Source organism: Penicillium verrucosum (assembly GCF_028828655.1).
Source record: "Penicillium verrucosum strain IBT 35672 chromosome Unknown utg000002l_segment0_segment0, whole genome shotgun sequence".
Taxonomy (NCBI): domain Eukaryota; kingdom Fungi; phylum Ascomycota; class Eurotiomycetes; order Eurotiales; family Aspergillaceae; genus Penicillium; species Penicillium verrucosum.
In genome coordinates this window covers 370,411-387,157 of record NW_026643211.1, presented here as the reverse complement: position 1 = coordinate 387,157, position 16,747 = coordinate 370,411, and the positions used below count along the sequence as shown (strand labels likewise).

Here is a 16,747-nt window from a genome sequence, read left to right as displayed (position 1 = left end):
ATCGCGCCATTGAGAAGAAAAACAAAAGAAAAACTGCCCCCAGATCCACATTAAGTGGAGAAAGGGTAGGATGCTAAAGCATGAAATCCAATGGGAGGCACAGAGGTTTATATACTAGTGCTTGGGTAATGAGGCCTATACTCCCACTTACAAACATATTCAGAATCTCCTGAGTCCTTATTTCTGAACGAAGATCAGTTCCACTACCCTACTAGCTTCATTTTGGGGTTTGCTGATCATGAACTCTGAAGACTACAATTCTCGGCAACGAATGCAATGACGATAGTCTCTATGGCTAGTCCCTGACTTCAGCGTCGGTTTGCCATTCTCTCGGCCGACATCGAGGCCCTGACAGATCTCAACGCACACGCGGATATTATGGATGATGTTGTGCTAGAAGCGTTGACGAAAACAGCTATTAAACAGGCAGCTGAGAATTTCAGTGCTGAATACAAGGCAACCGATATCAATTCGTCTATTACTGTTGCATACGGCAGCTCGCCTGGTTTGTATATCCAGGAATTTGTCAATGATGGCACTGACTTTCGTGCAACGCTCGCTGAACTCGCGGACCTCGGGAAGCTGGCAGATCTAAGTATTCGATTGTATCCTACACAATTGGTTGAAAAGTTTTGCTCTGGTTCCGGACAGGCGTTTAGAACGGTCTCTCATGATATGACTGAGCTGGCAGGCAATGGAACTCCGTTGCTTGATAGGTCAGTCATTTTTTCATCAGAGCCAGATGAGGTGCGTGGTTAAAAGCCTCTCATAGAGTGTAGAATAGATGGCGGACATGGCCTAAGTACTAAGCATGCCCTAAGCATCACTAGTATCATTTGACTGCCTGTACTAGTGCAAATTAACAAGGTAACCTTTTAAGGAAGTAGTTCCTATACTTCCCAGATGTGAGATACTCAGTGAGCATAACCGTATAAAGTGTGAAATTCACATCTGTCTAAAATCTGGTTGATACTGTTATATGTAGGTATAAAGCAGTATATGAAACATTTATTCGAGTTCTTTTGAATGGATATTCTGACAGGCAAAAAAAAGGGGGAACAGACCAATCAAAGTGAGAGTAAAAACAGAAAATATCAGGCCCTGTAGCTTGATATTGATATACAAAGTAAAAAAGACACATAAAAACTCCACGGCGGTCAGGTTGAGTCACTTAAGTTTACCATGCACTATGACCGAAGAGGCAAAAAAACAGTCCACCATATCATTGGTTTTAGAGATTAACGGCGGTACCACATGCGTGTGATTCTAGTGTGTCTCATCTTCTTCTGCAGCTGGAAGATACCGTACATCAGTGCCTCGGAAGTGGGTGGGCCTTGATTTTTGTTAGTCAATTGCAACAGCACAAACGCGAGGGAAGAGGAAATGCTTACATCCAGGCACGTAGATATCGACCGGCACAACCCGGTCACAGCCCCGCACGACCGAGTAACTGTAGTGGTAGTAGCCACCACCGTTGGCACAACTGCCCATACTGATAACCCACCGGGGGTCGGGCATTTGATCATAAACCTGGCGCAGAGCAGGGGCCATCTTGTTCGTCAATGTACCGGCCACAATCATAACATCGGATTGACGCGGAGAAGCACGGAAAATGATTCCAAGACGATCCTGATCGTAACGGGGGGGTAGAAAGGTGCATCATCTCCACGGCGCAGCATGCGAGACCGAAGGTCATGGGCCACAAAGAACTTTGACGAGCCCAATTGGCAATCTGATCAAGGGTGGTCCTGGGTAATATAGGGTCAGCGGAAGTTCCAGGCGCATACTAGATGAAAGCTATAGAGGGCAAACGAACAAGGCATATTGCATAGCACCCTCCTTCTTCTCCTGGCTGGGCAAAGGCACCTCTCGGCGGGCCTTGCCTGACGCGGTCAATTGCTGGGCGGCTGCTGATGGTTGACGCTCGAGCGCTGTCGCTGATTTGATTGACGAGGTCGAGAGGGCCGCGAAGGGTTGGGCACGGGGGATAGATGCAACGAAACGGGGTCGCGCAGCTGTTGTCTGTTAGTGAATTGATATTGTCGATGAGGTGAAGAAGATCCCTACCGCACAGAGCGCCAGAGATGGCGGGCCTCGCCATCGGAAGCATCTTGAGAAAAGTCTCTTCGGTGGAGAGGAACAAGTAGAATAAAAGGTCGTGATCCCGGAGGTTAAAGAGAGAAGGTAATTGCAGCCTCGGCCAGTGACGACAGGTAATATAGAATTACAAGAGAGCAGAGGTGGCGGGCTCCGGGTAACTGCAAGACAAGGAGAACCCCAAAAAGGTTCCGATTCCAGAGTGGAAGAAGATGATGTATACCGACGGTTTGACAGAGATGATGTAAGCTATTATCTCACAGCTCATTGGCTCAGAGACTGTATTTTTCAATCACGAAACCTTGTATGGTAAAAGCGGTGAGCTGCTCGTAAATGGAATTGCCTGTGTGGTCATTGGCTCTTAGCTCCTTTTGCTGCCTCGATGCCTGAACGCGTCTTCTCCATACGTTATGCCGCGGGGGTTTAGAGACAACCACTCCACTACTGTCTGCACTTTTGATTGCAAAGTACCCGTCCCTTGAAAAGGCTACTCAATTACAGAACATTGTGGACATTATATGGAGAGATAATACCTACCCAAATTAGAACTCTCACTCGATCACGGTCTCGGGACAAGGGAATCAGTCCCTAAACTCCAAAAGCTCAAGTGATTGCGCCCAGTCCAGATACATTGCCACTTCAAGAGCTATCTCAGAAATGGCTGGTCCTAAAATTGCCTGCATTGGCGTGATTGGGAAAGCAGTGCGTATCGCTCTACCAACTTGTCCCTTTGGAATTGTTCATACTAACCCGATTGCAGGATAACCCTCTTCACATTTCCCTGTTTCCCCCATATTCGGATTCCACTATCGAATTCTCCTTCTTACTGAACTCCTGCCTCGACATTTTCGACATCCGGTGCAAACAAACATCCATTGATCAGGATCTAGGTCTATTACATGCAATTGACGAACGACTTGCGGCCTATGGATGGTTGACGACCACGGGGGTAAAACTATTGATCATTGTGGATTTATTCGGTCAGGAAGAGGCCAGTGATGGAAAGCAAGCAGGTGCTGCGATTAATGGGTTGAGAGATTCTGATGTGAAGCCGGTGTGTTTTTCCTCGATGCTTAGCGAATGCTTATCCGCCACGAGATCCCAGCCCCTAACTATTCCATATAGGCATTCCGCGCATTACAGAGTGCATATATCCAGCTTTTGCAGAATCCATTCTATTCCCCCGATGATCACGTACCGATTCCCGGGAATACAGCTTCTTCTTTGTCCGCTTGCCAGCCAATCTCTAACAAAAAGTTCGTTGCGGATGTTAAACGTATTGGGGAGTCGTGGGCCCCAGGTACTTCTCTGTAGGGAGAGTACTAATGTCACATCTTGAAGATATAGATAAACCCCTCGGTCAAACAGTTTCCCCAACTTACATTCGTATTAGACAGCAATAATCTTACCAAACTATTCGGACATTATCCATATTATTTCTTCAGTCATTAAGCTACTTTGGATTTCCACTTCGCACGGTGTATAAGTAATGAGGATTCTGAATATAATAGAACAGACAGAAAAGTATAACTATTTTGTCGTCATGCTAATTCAGGTTGGTAGTCTTAAGTTTCGACTTCAGTCTGCTCCAGGGCAACCATGATCTCTGACATCTCACGAGGGTCGCAAACAGCCCACACTCCACCACCTTTGGTGTCGACTCTCCCCACCTCTTTGCCAACCAAATTCCTGCCGACCTTTCCTGGTCCAATTCCGATCCACCGCCTCACGCCTCGTTCCTGATCAAGATAGCGAATGCTATCCCACCATCTCACTGTGTCAGTACACTGTCTGGAAAGGAGATCTTTGATGTCGTCCTTGGACTGGAATGGCAAGGCAGAAACATTTGATATGCATGGAACTGATGCTGGGAATGTGATGTTGACTTTGTCGAGAGCATCTCTCATATAATCCGCAGCTTGTGCCATAGCAGGGCTATGAAACGGGCTGTCACATTTCAGTCTGACAGCCCGTGAGTCGTGACCTCCAAATTGACGCATTTGGACCAGAAGTATTTTGATTCGGTCAAGACTACCACTTAGCACGATTTGATTTTTCGAATTGATGTTTGCGACCACCACTCGTTGAATTGATGGGACACGGTTATCCCTGTCGACTTCAATACCCGGTGATTCGGGGCCAATGAATTCCTGAACTGTTCGAAGCAAATCTTCCAGGTGCTCAGGTTCACAGAGAAGTGCAACCATGCCATAAGTTTCACCTGACTGTTCAGTCAACTGGCGCGTACACTGAGCCATCATTTCAGCCCGACCACGAACTAACTGTAAAGCGTCCCCGAATTCAAGATAGCCTCCGGCAACCAATGCGGAGAACTCCCCGAGGCTATGTCCAAGTGTAACATCGACCCGAGATTTAGTGTCGAATCCGAACTCCTGCTCCAAGATACGAAGTATCAGGATTGAGATTGCCATGACTGCAGGCTGTGCGTTTTCCGTTTTGTTGAGCTTGGAGTTGGGGCCATCGGATATAATGCTGGACAGTTTGAACCCGAGGGTGCTATCCATCTCGTCCAAAACCTTAGCTGCGGTGTGGGGGGAAGCTTTCAATCCAGCTGTTGGCCATGCCAACCCTTTGAACGCCATGCCCTATTGTGCATTAGCGGCCATTTTCAGGTTCAGAGATAAAAGGGGGATGGGGGGCGGCAAACCTGGGAAAAACAGGGCTGTGTGTAGGTCTCGTCTGAAGGGCAGGACATTAAGGTTTGTCGGTCTCGAAGGTGTAGCCAAAACTTGTGACGCGACATGCACAATGGATCTAAGTCGAAGGTGACTCCTGGGATGCGAGAAGCGTGAGAGCATCTTCTCTATAGTTGCAGCTATAAGCAACCCTTTTGGGCCTTGATCTTGACCGTATCAACACAACATATGAGCATGGTGGCTATTTTGTAGTCGCAAGAGTAAGATCCGCTATCCCATGGAGCGAGGGAGAGTTGTTCTTCAGTCCATGCCAGTGTTTATCAAGGGAGTAGGGAGTGGCCTCCGTGTGGGGTTAGATGTGGGATTCACGTGAGCTCCTTTTTTTCGGGGTAATCGGCTATGCAAAGATTTCCCCGTATAACCGTCGACTGTTATGTATACATAGACCTCAATGGAGCTTACATGGTACATGTCTGCTATACTGATTTTATTTAGTTATATTCTAAGAGAGATCACTAATATATACACATGCCTACCTACCGTACTTTAACCTCATAGTTAGTTATAATATAGCTAACTAGTTAAATACCTAATTGAGATTGGTGTAGTGTATGTATTCTATTGGTATTTGCTCTATACCGATTATTACCCAAGTATGCAGAGCTCCACATGTCAATAAGCAGAATAGGCTCAAATCATGTAAAACAACTATTACAAAGTCAATTGACCGGCTATTTGCCTATGAAATATGAATGAATAACAGTTTTTATTGTGAGTACTCCCTATAATGTGCACAAAATTACAATACACAATGTATACAATAGTACATGTAACTTACGCATTTATGTACCGACCTGTAACAACATTATTCTTGTCTCACCGCCTTCGGACAAACATCCTCGATTGTTATTGACCAACCCTATCGCTGTGATCACCGTGCTCCAATTCAAACGCATCTGCTTGGAGAGCTTTCTCCTCCCTTTATTTTTATTTTTTCTCTTCTCTCCGACCTTGCACAAACCTTGAAGAGTGAATCGGACCCCCAAGGGTCAACAATCTTCGAAGCTTTCGCCAGCTAGCGTGTTCGCGACACAGGTTACGTACATATTGAAAATGTTCGTCCCTAAAGCCGGTGGTCGCAATACTCGTCGACGCCAACGAACAGGCTCAGATGACTCCGTCAACCCACCAAAGGCCAAGAGACAGCGCTCCGTCTTGCGACGCCCAGATGAGTCCCCTTCCGACACCAACCTGGGGCGTGAGCTCGGAAAATTAGCAACACCCACGGCGCCAAATGGTGACATTATTACCCCTACGGATCAGATGAACAACTTGCATCTATCAGCCCGTGTTGTGAAACAAGGCGACGGATCTGGAAACAATAACGAGGGGACAATCGTTCTGGTGGGTTACTTGAATATCTTTGCGCGTTCCTTCAGACCTTCAAGTCCAAAGTGCTAACTTGCTAGGTTTAAAGTCAAGCACTGATTTCTACACTGTTGATCAACTACCATCTTTGCCAGATCAGATTCGTGGCTTACAATCAGGTACTTCAAACTCTATGGCTTTTTCTCACCTTGGGTTGCGGTTTGTTGACACTCACCCTCTTAACGCAGAACCCCTCAAGTGCTTTTTCGGACCTGGTCATGATCACGCATTAGCTTTGACCCGCTCGCATGCCATCGTGTGGCCCTATTCCGCGCCCGCTTCGTCCCCGTCTCCGTCGGAGACATTCACGGTATCGATTCCGGAGTCTTGCAGAGATCCCAAAGGTGCCGTCCCACTCGGAGTTTTATTATCCACGGCTACAGGAGACCACCCGGGTCTCTTGGTGGTCATCCCTTCTACAGGAAATGTCATTTACTGGGAGACTGTGTCCAGTGCCGCGTCACTAGGTTTATCCCGACAAAAGCAGAATGGCATCCAAGGATCCACCCCTGGCATGCTTTCCGGTGAGTATGCCACGGAAATACTCAATGGGGAGCCTTCGGGAATCATTGTCACGTTCTCGTCCGGACGAGTAGCACACATCACTCTGAGGGACCCCCAGGGAAAGCCTTCAGTGCTCGTGAATTTCCTCAGAAGCACTGCAGGGAGTGGAGGCGGTGGAATTTTCGGGGGCATCAAGAGCGTCTTCGCAGGTGGGTCATGGAGAAAGGAGGTCACTGCCGTTCGGGCTGGTGGCTCTCACCAACGAGGCCAGCGAGATGTCCTTATTGCAACTTCGACTGGATTGGTTGAAGTATGGGACACGCATTGGAACCACGGCAACACCCTGAAAAAACGATACGATATCAAGAACGAAGTTCTGGCGGCCCTCCCTGAATATCACGCGCAAACAACAAATGATACAGAACTCAAAGTCGTGGACTTTGCGTTCTCTGTCCTGCAGTCTTCCGACGATGCCGTTCAACTTTCCGATGGGTCCTGGCGCCTCTTTCTGGTTGTCAGGTCGCCACAGTGGTTAGAAACTAGGGCACTATTCGTGGTTCAAGTTCACCTGTCAGGAAATGAATCTCGTGTTATGTCAACGCACCCCGTGGATCTTCGCCATATTCCCGCCTCCCAGCTCGAAACCTCGAAACCCAAGATATTTGTGCCGAAGCCAGAAGAAACGGCTTTCATCCTCATTGGTCAATCTCTTGTTATCTTGTCGTTGGCAAGTGTTGAAGAGAGTCCATCCTCACAACTGCTTCTCGATTCCAACAAGTTGCCTTTGCCTTTCCAGGACACTATTCACTTGCGCTCAGGCACAGATCACGAAATCCTGGGGTCCATGGCAGAGGACCAATCAAACGATTTCTCTTGCGCAGCGTGTGTGCTTATGCTTCGGAATTTCGGTGTAATTCGTGTGGCGGTACTCCCTCGTCCTGGAACAGAGCAAGACGTCGAGGAACCTCAAGTCACAGCAAAGCACAAGCTTGAGCAGGCGGTTTTCTTTGGGACCATGGCAAAGAATCCGTTGAATTTATCCAGCGAAAGCGACTTGAACTTCCCCCCATCTGAAATGGAGGAAGCATCCTTGGAAATATGCAGGGAGCTGCTCCAGTCAGAGACTCGCTTCATTCCCACCACTGCTATTTCACTAGAGCAAAATCTCCGCTTGAGAGCAAAGGCACTAGATGATCTTGCCTCATTACTATCACACCAAGGCAATCCTTTGAGTCGACCGGCAAGATGGGAGCTGCTGTGGGCCGCGGAAAAAATTGCAGCACAAAGAGCTATGTGGAAGATTCAAGAGGCCTATAAGATCAAAAATGGAGACGAGGAGACTTTCCTCGGTCATGTCATTGGATCCATGCACGATAAATTCAAGACTCCAATCAACCCCCAACACGGAGATACCGATCCTATACGTCAATGGTTCCTGAGAGACTCTTACCGCATGGAGCATATCATCCCATGGATCAAGAACGCAATCAAGCTCGGCCGGGGCAACACTTCCAACCCTGCGCGCACATTGTCAGAGAAGATCCTAGCAGCCAGTGAGCTGTTCCTGGCGGTCACGGAAACAGCTTTCCGATATCGCGATGAGCATGCTGCACTCTATGGTCTTACTGGAGACTTCCTAGAGGATGGTGTGCTTTCCGATGGATATGAAGATCTTCCTGAGTTCTGGACATCGAGAGGTGTCGGATACTCTGAAGCCGGCCATTTGCTGGACTTGGAACTGGATAGTTGCCGGTCATGGAAAACACCCGCATCGGCTGCAGAGACTCCTGACACGCAGGTTCTGAATCAAGTTGCGAAAAACAGCTATCGACACCTTCGCGTGATCGGTCAAATGCATCTCGAACGAACTCGATGGCTTTCTGCACAAGGAGATCCCAAACTAATGGATGAGAGTGTCTCGATTGAGCAGGCCCATGTCGTAGACCGCAAGTGGCAACTCTTCAAGCTGGCTGGTATTGACCATCTTGCCGATGCCGTCGAGCTAGCAGAAAGCTTCCGAGACATGGGAGCGTTGGTCGAGTTGATCATCGAGCTTCAAGACCAAAAAGCAACTCAAAATCCGCGTACAGAACCACAGAATGATGTTTCCACGAATCAAACTGAAATCGACGCAGACCAATTGATCGCCAAGTATTTCGACAAGTTTGGTGCCCTATGGGCAGATGCATACTTCTCCCGGCAAATCGTGATGGGTTACCCAGGAACGCTGTTTACGATGCGAAAATACCAATCTGCCGTCACTCGATTCCTCCGAAGTAGCCCCGCATATTCTCGCCTGAGCTGGATTAACGATGTCATTGGTGAAGACGACTATGACACTGCCGCAACCTCATTGGAGAATCTAGCGATTACCGGTGAAAAAGACTTGTGGAGCCACCGTGTAGAGATCTCGCTGGCCAAGCTTGGCAAACTAGCGACGCAGGAGCGAATTGATTCCCCAGTTGTGACTTCTAAGTTGCAAGAGGATGTGAAGCGTCTTGAGAATTATGTTGAGGTTGATGGGGTCCAAGACATCCTCTACTTGCACATTGAGCATGTCCTGGAGGGTGCTATTGACCGAAAGGCAGCGCTTGAACTAGCCATTGGTCAGTATGGAGGACATATCTTCGAAGATCGGCCATCGCTTCATGAAATCCTGAGCGACGCTCTCTCGACCTTGATCGACAGACAGGTTGTCGGTTCCGATGGCTTGATTGATATCCTGACATTGATGGGCCCTACTCAGCTGGCAGATGATAGCGAGATTGAGTTTGCACGGAGCGAGTTCCATCTCGCCTTGCAGGTTCTTGATTATGGACGCTACGGCCAGCGAGACCCATCCTACCTCATGGCTTTGCAGAGGTTGATCTGGCGACGGTGCTTGATCAAAGATGATTGGGTAGTTCGGGGCAAAGCTGCTGAGGGCCCCAACGGCAATGAATACAGCTCGGTCGCCGACACGACGCTCTACCGATCACTAACTGCATGCTTGGAAGGTGAGTTTGCTTCAACCATAAACACTTTGACTAAGGGGCTAACCAACGTACTATGTCTAGAACCTCGAAATGCCGGTGTGCACTCTGCTTACAAGCCTCTCTCACCTGCGGAGGCTCTGATGACTGACTCTGATTCCGATATTCTTGTGTCACGGTTCCGCCCCGAGCAAAAGTCTCGTGTGGCGACCGACCTTCAGACCGAAAATGATATTTTGCGCCAGTGCATCGAAGTCGGAAAGCTTGATTTCTGGTTCCAAAACCTCCGGGAAACTGCTGAGGTCCACATATCGCCCCCCGAATAGAGTACCTATGATTGATGGTGAAGTTGCTGGAGCAAACGATTGCATTTTCTCTACAATTGACGCGGGTTGGGGTTGAAATGGCGGCGTTTTCAATATTCTTACTCGGTTATTCAATGGCCAATGGGTCATAATATGTTGTATGTATGAAATCTCAAGAGATATTTCGAATGTCGTATTGTTCAGGCCTTCGGTAAACCCCAAAGCTACGTTGTACTTGATCATAGACTCTCTCATTCTTGGAGTGAAATATGAATGTGATGCAAACTTTGATTTGATTGTTTTCTCGGGACTTTCATAACAAATATTGCTTCCCGTGACACGCGAGTCACGAACCTTAGAGATTACGTTGTTCATATTCTTAACCTTGGAACTGCATGCCATCCAGATGTTGGAAAGCTCAAGTCGCCGCGGCGAAAGCCAAGACTCCCTAATACTTCCTTCTATCACGATCAGCCTCGCTATCGTTGCTACTGGCACTCTCGACCTTGGTCACGGTATTATCATTTCCCGCAACGATATCAGCCTCACCAAGATCTTCTTCCTCGAACACAGGCTCCGGTTCAAAGGCCTCAAATTTGGTGTGGAAGTCAGACAGACCCTGGGTGCTACTGTTGGAATGACGTCTAGCATTGGCGAACGAGTAGTCAGTGTCCTGCATTTCCTCGCCGGATCGACCCCTTAACAAATGCAAACATTAGCTGGGTGAACACGCATGGTTTGTGACGTGCTTTGATTACCAATTGCCTTTGCCGCCACCGTCCTTCTTTGTCTTGCGAGGATCAGCATCGGTTGGGCCGGACTTGGCGAAGTAGCGTGGGATGTTTTCACGCGTACCCAGCACGCCTTCGGTCTGATATTCGCGGTCGTTGGATTTGTGTGAACGTGTCACTAAGGGTTGGTTGGTTATGTTAGTAGGATGGTGGTGGATTGAGATTGTATATGTATTATGTTTTGATGCCAAGGAATGTATCAATACGAGATGGATGCCTACTGGTTTCAATTTGAATGTTTGATGTGATGATAGATGGGGAATTGACTCAAGGGGAAATGGGAAAGAAGAACAAGAAGAGACAGGAGAGACAGGAGAGACAAGACCAAGGTATCATGCAATTCAAGAGGGGGGGACTCGTGACCTCATACCCTTAGAGAGTGCGGGGGTTGGACTAATCGGGGGCTCCACCAACCTTATTTCCTCTTAGAGCATCACCTGTAAACATTTACATCTTCTAACATAAACAGTATTCGATGAAAGGACAAGACGGAGAAGATCGGTTTCTTGTTTCTTTCCTTGAGAATTGTCAACACTCGACGCTGAGAAATTATCTCGAGGAATTGGGGAACCAATGCCCATATAAGAGCCTCTAGCTAACTTGTCAATTCAGCAAAGAGTAACTATGAAAGAACTTACAGCTAGTCATAGGGAACAGTTGCTTAGCCTGCTAGAACCTAGTTGTCTCTATATTTTCCTCATCTAGGATTATATATTTTATTCATTAGAACCCCCAGTACTAATTATATATATTCAACGGATGGTACATTATCATGCCTGATATAAGCAAAACCCCAGCAGTATTGTATAAGATTATATTAATCTGAATAGTTAGAGTCATGTAAGATATAAGTATATTCTTTTATTCCCCAAAGTATCATATTCATATTATATATATGGCTGGTGAAAGAACTCAACATCAGGAAGAAGGATATTCCCAGAGGCCTTACACGGTCTACTCATCTTATACTTAGCACGCAAAACATACCCATTGCTGCTTATATATAGCAAGCGGTTGAACTCCACAACAATTATTAGACATAGAAGACTGAGTCCTGACTATAGCCCTTAGGGCTGTAGCTATTTCGGGACTGTGTCTGATCACCCCCGGGACTAAGCTTCTTCGAATCTAGCGGGGAATTTCACAGCTTAGAAGAGAGAGAGCGGAGTGCCCTAGAAGGTACTCAACCTATCAAATGTACCTACATGCCATCATTGTGGTCTAAGGCCACCAATGAATATGTAGCTTAAATACCACATCCACTTTAATATAATTTTTTTTTTTTCGTTCTTCATGCTCAAGACCCCAAACCATCCACGATGTAGATAGATAGCAGGGCTGTTGTTTTAAGGTTATATATAGCGTAGCTATCTCAGCCGGAACTTGGGAATATCATAACTAACGTATAACTAGTTATGGTGATTCTTTGAAATATGAAGATTAGACTGACGATCAGGCTAGAACTGACCTGTCGTCGCTCTCCACATTTGGTGCTAGACACACGGAAGATGAACCGGATATATACTATGGGGGCGAATGAGATAGAAGGACGAAGCAGGTCATCTAGTTGGACCAAGCATCACGCCCCAGAATAAGCAGGTGGGACTACCCAATGCATCTTTCTACAATAACAGGCTGAAGCTGATTGAACTTGAATGAACTACAACCCTTGAATTTTTGGGATCATGTCTAAGACTGGCAACGCGTAGCTAAAACGCCAGTTCAAATTTGTCATACACGTTTGAACTTTTTTCTTTTCCTATGACCAGAAGACAATCATTTGCCCCGGCTGACCAGTACGTGACACCACTTCATTGACATAACCTTTAAACATTCTCGAGAACGGTCTCCTTGAACTCCCGCTCAACCTTCTGTCCCTTGTCATCAGTCGCGGACTCTCCGTGCAGAGACAGGAGAGCACCGAGGTCGAACTTGGGGGACTTGAGGAGCTTAACCTTGCGAATGTGGACCTGTAGACATGTATGTTAGCAACCCGTATATATAGAAATATATGCGACTCTCCAGTCTTGGGGTGAAAAAAAAAACGAACATTCTGCAGGGGGTAGATGCCCTGGGTGGACTTCTCGATCTCACGTCCAATAACCTCGGGAATGAGCTTGTGGGTGAGCTGGGAGAGAGTGCAGGTGGAGGCCTCGCGCTGGATGATCTCGGTCATCTTCTTGCGAATGGCGCGGATCTGAGAAGAACGAGCGTAGGTGGTCTTCTTGATCTGGTTGGGGCGTCTCTTGGTGAAGGCAATGGCGAACAGGCGGATGAGGTAGTCGTCAGTGGTCTTCACGGTGATGTTGGCCTCGATCAGGGACTGCCACTTGCGGACAAGGGAACGGAGCTTGTCGGTGGTGAAGTCGAGACCGTGGAAGTTGGTCAGGCAGTTCTTGCCCTGGACCTCGTCGACGCGGAGCTTGACCTTGCGGAAGGCGTGGTCCTCATCGTTCTGGAGGTCGGCGAGGGAGACCTCGAAGATACGGCCCTTGAGGGAGTCGTTGGCGTTCTTCAGACCGCTGGTGCGGTTGACCAGAGTCTTGCCGACACTGATAATTCCGTTAGTCAATCCATCTCAAAAATTTCGCCATATTCGATTATTCGGGTGGTTTGCATACTCGCGGGTCTGGAAGGTGGAAGGAGCCTGTCGAAAACGATTAGCATTGCGTCTGGGGAAAATGAAAGGAATAGAACACACCTTCACAGAGTACTCGTCCTTGCGGGTGAAGGGGTCGACTGTGCGCTTCTTGATACCCTTCTTACCCTTAGATAGGCGCTTGTTCCTGAACGAAGATGATTAGCCGTGTGTTCGTAAATTCAATGGATGCCGTAGATGCGCAAGTAATTCGATAAATTGGAAGCAGGAAAAGGATGAAGAATAGGGCGCTTACTTTCCAACAGCCATGATTGCGAGTTATCTGTGTGTTGTTGGAAGACAGACAAAGGTATCGCACCGCGCGCTCAGAGGGTTTCGACACTCGACTGGGAGGGTTGAAAACCCACAGAAAACTCGGCTAAGCGAGGCGCGGGCCCTAGCTGATTATGTCATTCACTGGGATCATGTGATCGAACATTAAAAAAAGGTCCACGGGGATTATCATTATGTCATTGGCTTATGTCATCTCCATACAAGGGCATTGGAACGTTGCCCAGAGTCCACTGTCAGATCACACTTTTGTATTAAATGGAATGTGGTAGTTATATCCTTGGCTGTTTCAATTGGCCCTATACTATTGGCGCTAAAACTTTCCTTCTGAATGTTGTACTTGTATACTTATGTATTGGATTGGTTCTATTTGTACCATTTGCTAAAATCAATACTCTTTCCTCGATAATTCACATGGAACCCTCCCAAATTCCAAATTGCTCCAACATAGACCCTTTCCATACGAATTCTAGTGTATTGTACAATGTAGATCGCTTTGTGGGAATCGCCACCCATTGACATCACAGGTCGGAATCTGGAGGCTCATTATTCCGTTTCCCAATTAAGCAAGTCGCCTTGGCATCCATGCCGCGGGCCTACTCCCGCGCGAGTTGACACTTCTCATTGCTTCACCTTCCTTCTCATCCCTTCTTCTTTTTAAATCCCGTGTCGCAGGTCAACTTCAGCATGGTATGTGGCATTATTTCCCTCTTACCCAACCGCCCCGACCGCCCCTACCGTGGATAGATGCTAATTTCTACAGGGTAAGCGCAAGAAGTCAAGCTCGAAGCCTCAAGGGCCCCGAAAGGTAAACGAATCACAAGTCGCCAGGTTTTGCACTCAACACTGACTGTAAACCATAGAGGGAGCCTCTTGCTACTACATTTTCCTGTCTCTTCTGCAACCATGAGAACTCTGTGGTCGTCAAGTTAGACAAGAAGCTTGGCCTAGGCGATCTATCCTGCAAAGTGTGTGGCCAGAAATTCCAAACTGGTATCAATTGTGAGTTGATAATCACCCCATGGCATCAGTCCTAACTATTCTGACTAACACAACCTTTCAAAGATCTCTCTGCCCCCGTGGATGTATATTCGGACTGGGTAGACGCATGTGATGCAGTTGCAAAGGACACAGCCAACCAATATGACGCACCGAATCCGAGCCAACAAAGGGGAATCAGCAAGCAGGGTATTCCAGAAGAGACTGGACAGGGCGAGAGCTATGATGATGAATACTGATCATGGGATGACGGCGAACGGCGCATTAAAGGCACGATATCAACAATAATTGAGTTGTGAAGTTCTTGTATGTACATGGTATTTGATATTCTTGCTACGTATTCTTGTTGCATATGCTTATCATATCTCCCAAACTCCAAGAAGTGTCTCACCCATCTAGACCTCTACCCCACTACCGGGCATCAAGTCAACTCTGAGTAGGCGACTTGTATGGCGAAGTGGAAGTGCCTTACGGCATCTGGAACAGACCAAACAATGGATGGATAATGGAACACTGAATTACTCAGAATTTCCAGGTGACCTTGTGACCACTGATGTTCCTTTCAACGTGGTAGGAAACAACAATATTACATAGAGTAATATCTATCGCCGAAATCTCCCAGGCCGGGGATAATATACCTATCAATCAGTCAGCATGGCAATCACAACATCCAAGGGGTGTGATATTCTCACTTTTTCTCATCCAATCCTTGATCAATGAAAGAGGTCACAACACGGAGCTTAGGGAATCTCTCTGCAAACTCAGCAACACCAGACGGGCTGGCAATGAGGTTAAGGAATAGGATCCGGTGTTCAGGAACGCCTCTCTCGATCAGTGTCTCCACGGCCAGAGTTGCAGAACCACCTGGGGAAAAAGAAAAATCAGCTGGGTGGCCATGGGCATTGTAGACCAAGCTCAACTCACCAGTTGCAAACATGGGGTCAAGGAGAAGGACCCATCGATCAGCAATGTCAGTAGGGAGCTTATCGTAAAACAGTTTGGGCATACAAGTCTCCTCGTCCCGCTGGATGAGGATTTTCCCAATGCGAACAGATCGGCAGCAGTCGCGCAATCCTTGTTCCATGGCTTCGCCTGCGCGCATAATAGAGACACCGCAGATCTTTCCTTCAAATTTGACACCAAGGTAGGACCGTCCAACGGGGGTAGTGATGGACTGTTCAACAACGGGGAGGTGGTTCAAGCCTTCCTCCACCAGTAACCGAATGATGCGGTTAGAATAGAAGATGAAATCGGCACGGCTGGTTCTCTTGTCTCTAATCATCCTGTTTGTGGTCCAAAATATGAGTCTAGTGTTACTTTCCACGCAGAGAATGGGTCCTCACGTCAAGAGAGCAATCAACTGAGGTGTTTGAGGTAGCACGTGGACATTCTCGTAGGAGACTTCCTTTGAGACTGTCGCAGTGGGCTTCTCACCATCGGGCCTATACAGAGGACCAACACCCTGCGCAGGAGAAGGACCACTCTCTGGTTTGCTAGCCATTATTTTGCTGCGTCCTAAGATGTGTCGATGTGTGTGGGGTCGTACTAGGGAAAGAGAGAAAAAGAGATGTTAGAATATGAAAGTGCCGGAAGTTCAACCGAGACAGTTGAAGTACCTTTAAAAGGACAAGAGTCCAGAGAGAGAGGGGTATATAGTATAAAGATAGGGCCTTTGGATGCCTCAAAGCCGAAAGCGGGGAAGTATGTAGGGTTTTCCTCTTATCTTTCTGTTCTATATCTGGAGGCTATACCGCAGTGGGTGATTCTGCCCCATCTCACCCTCCCCTCCCTCCGCCTCTTATCAACTTGCATCATCTCCCCAATCAGACCTCGGATATCAATTGTTTCATTAATCTTCTCAAAGAAATTGCCTAGGTAATTTACACATTCATTGCCAATTACCTAGGGGTCACTCCTTTGATGACTGCGCCACACCCTTTGAGCCTGTTTAAGCTCCATTGAACACCGAACGCCGCAGGGACATGGATTCGTCTCAAGAAATGACTACGTTTTACTCAATGCTTTAATCCAATTGCTCCTCAACATACCTTGATTGCTCTTTGAG

The 16,747-nt window shown here is 47.4% G+C and overlaps 9 protein-coding genes across 9 annotated transcripts; 4 read left to right on the top strand and 5 right to left on the bottom strand.

Moving 5' to 3' along the window:
* Nucleotides 1-378: 378 nt before the first annotated feature.
* On the top strand, nt 379-759 carry N7516_005789 (Beta-lactamase-like protein; the record flags this gene model as incomplete). The annotated part of the gene is made up of 1 exon (XM_057218509.1): nt 379-759. The coding sequence occupies one exon, from the start codon at nt 379-381 to the stop codon at nt 757-759; it is 381 nt and encodes a 126-aa protein (XP_057072600.1).
* A 347-nt stretch (nt 760-1,106) lies between these two features.
* On the bottom strand, nt 1,107-2,255 carry N7516_005788 (NADH-ubiquinone oxidoreductase 20 Kd subunit). The gene is made up of 4 exons (XM_057218508.1): nt 2,068-2,255; nt 1,817-2,015; nt 1,392-1,748; nt 1,107-1,333 (listed from the first exon to the last, which is right to left on the bottom strand). The coding sequence occupies exons 1-3, from the start codon at nt 2,108-2,110 to the stop codon at nt 1,523-1,525; spliced, it is 468 nt and encodes a 155-aa protein (XP_057072599.1). The 5' UTR covers nt 2,111-2,255; the 3' UTR covers nt 1,107-1,333; nt 1,392-1,522.
* A 499-nt stretch (nt 2,256-2,754) lies between these two features.
* Nucleotides 2,755-3,411, top strand: N7516_005787 (uncharacterized protein; the record flags this gene model as incomplete). The annotated part of the gene is made up of 3 exons (XM_057218507.1): nt 2,755-2,799; nt 2,858-3,151; nt 3,223-3,411. The coding sequence occupies 3 exons, from the start codon at nt 2,755-2,757 to the stop codon at nt 3,409-3,411; spliced, it is 528 nt and encodes a 175-aa protein (XP_057072598.1).
* A 251-nt stretch (nt 3,412-3,662) lies between these two features.
* N7516_005786 (ACP S-malonyltransferase) lies at nt 3,663-4,700 on the bottom strand (the record flags this gene model as incomplete). Its single annotated transcript, XM_057218506.1, has 1 exon — nt 3,663-4,700. The coding sequence occupies one exon, from the start codon at nt 4,698-4,700 to the stop codon at nt 3,663-3,665; it is 1,038 nt and encodes a 345-aa protein (XP_057072597.1).
* Nucleotides 4,701-5,867: 1,167 nt separating this feature from the next.
* Nucleotides 5,868-9,984, top strand: N7516_005785 (putative nuclear pore complex subunit Nup133; the record flags this gene model as incomplete). The annotated part of the gene is made up of 4 exons (XM_057218505.1): nt 5,868-6,158; nt 6,232-6,301; nt 6,371-9,682; nt 9,743-9,984. 4 exons carry the CDS (start codon nt 5,868-5,870, stop codon nt 9,982-9,984), a joined length of 3,915 nt encoding a protein of 1,304 aa, XP_057072596.1.
* Nucleotides 9,985-10,411: 427 nt separating this feature from the next.
* Nucleotides 10,412-11,745, bottom strand: N7516_005784 (uncharacterized protein; the record flags this gene model as incomplete). Its single annotated transcript, XM_057218504.1, has 3 exons — nt 10,412-10,661; nt 10,722-10,872; nt 11,742-11,745. 3 exons carry the CDS (start codon nt 11,743-11,745, stop codon nt 10,412-10,414), a joined length of 405 nt encoding a protein of 134 aa, XP_057072595.1.
* An 835-nt stretch (nt 11,746-12,580) lies between these two features.
* rps1 (40S ribosomal protein eS1) lies at nt 12,581-13,662 on the bottom strand (the record flags this gene model as incomplete). The annotated part of the gene is made up of 5 exons (XM_057218503.1): nt 12,581-12,724; nt 12,805-13,306; nt 13,376-13,401; nt 13,456-13,540; nt 13,649-13,662. 5 exons carry the CDS (start codon nt 13,660-13,662, stop codon nt 12,581-12,583), a joined length of 771 nt encoding a protein of 256 aa, XP_057072594.1.
* A 708-nt stretch (nt 13,663-14,370) lies between these two features.
* On the top strand, nt 14,371-14,921 carry N7516_005782 (transcription elongation factor 1 family protein; the record flags this gene model as incomplete). Its single annotated transcript, XM_057218502.1, has 4 exons — nt 14,371-14,373; nt 14,447-14,491; nt 14,547-14,685; nt 14,749-14,921. 4 exons carry the CDS (start codon nt 14,371-14,373, stop codon nt 14,919-14,921), a joined length of 360 nt encoding a protein of 119 aa, XP_057072593.1.
* A 347-nt stretch (nt 14,922-15,268) lies between these two features.
* Nucleotides 15,269-16,183, bottom strand: N7516_005781 (uracil phosphoribosyltransferase; the record flags this gene model as incomplete). Its single annotated transcript, XM_057218501.1, has 4 exons — nt 15,269-15,320; nt 15,375-15,546; nt 15,607-15,965; nt 16,026-16,183. The coding sequence occupies 4 exons, from the start codon at nt 16,181-16,183 to the stop codon at nt 15,269-15,271; spliced, it is 741 nt and encodes a 246-aa protein (XP_057072592.1).
* Nucleotides 16,184-16,747: the final 564 nt, after the last annotated feature.

What these genes read in the sequence shown, in the direction of transcription:
- N7516_005788 (XM_057218508.1), bottom strand. Translation starts at nt 2,110, where the DNA reads ATGCTTCCGATGGCGAGGCCCGCCATCTCTGGCGCTCTGTGCG. An exon ending in CATCTCTGGCGCTCTGTGCG is followed by an intron (nt 2,016 to 2,067) that starts GTAGGGATCTTC and finishes AACAGACAACAG; the next exon opens with CTGCGCGACCCCGTTTCGTT. An exon ending in GGTGCTATGCAATATGCCTT is followed by an intron (nt 1,749 to 1,816) that starts GTTCGTTTGCCC and finishes TATATTACCCAG; the next exon opens with GACCACCCTTGATCAGATTG.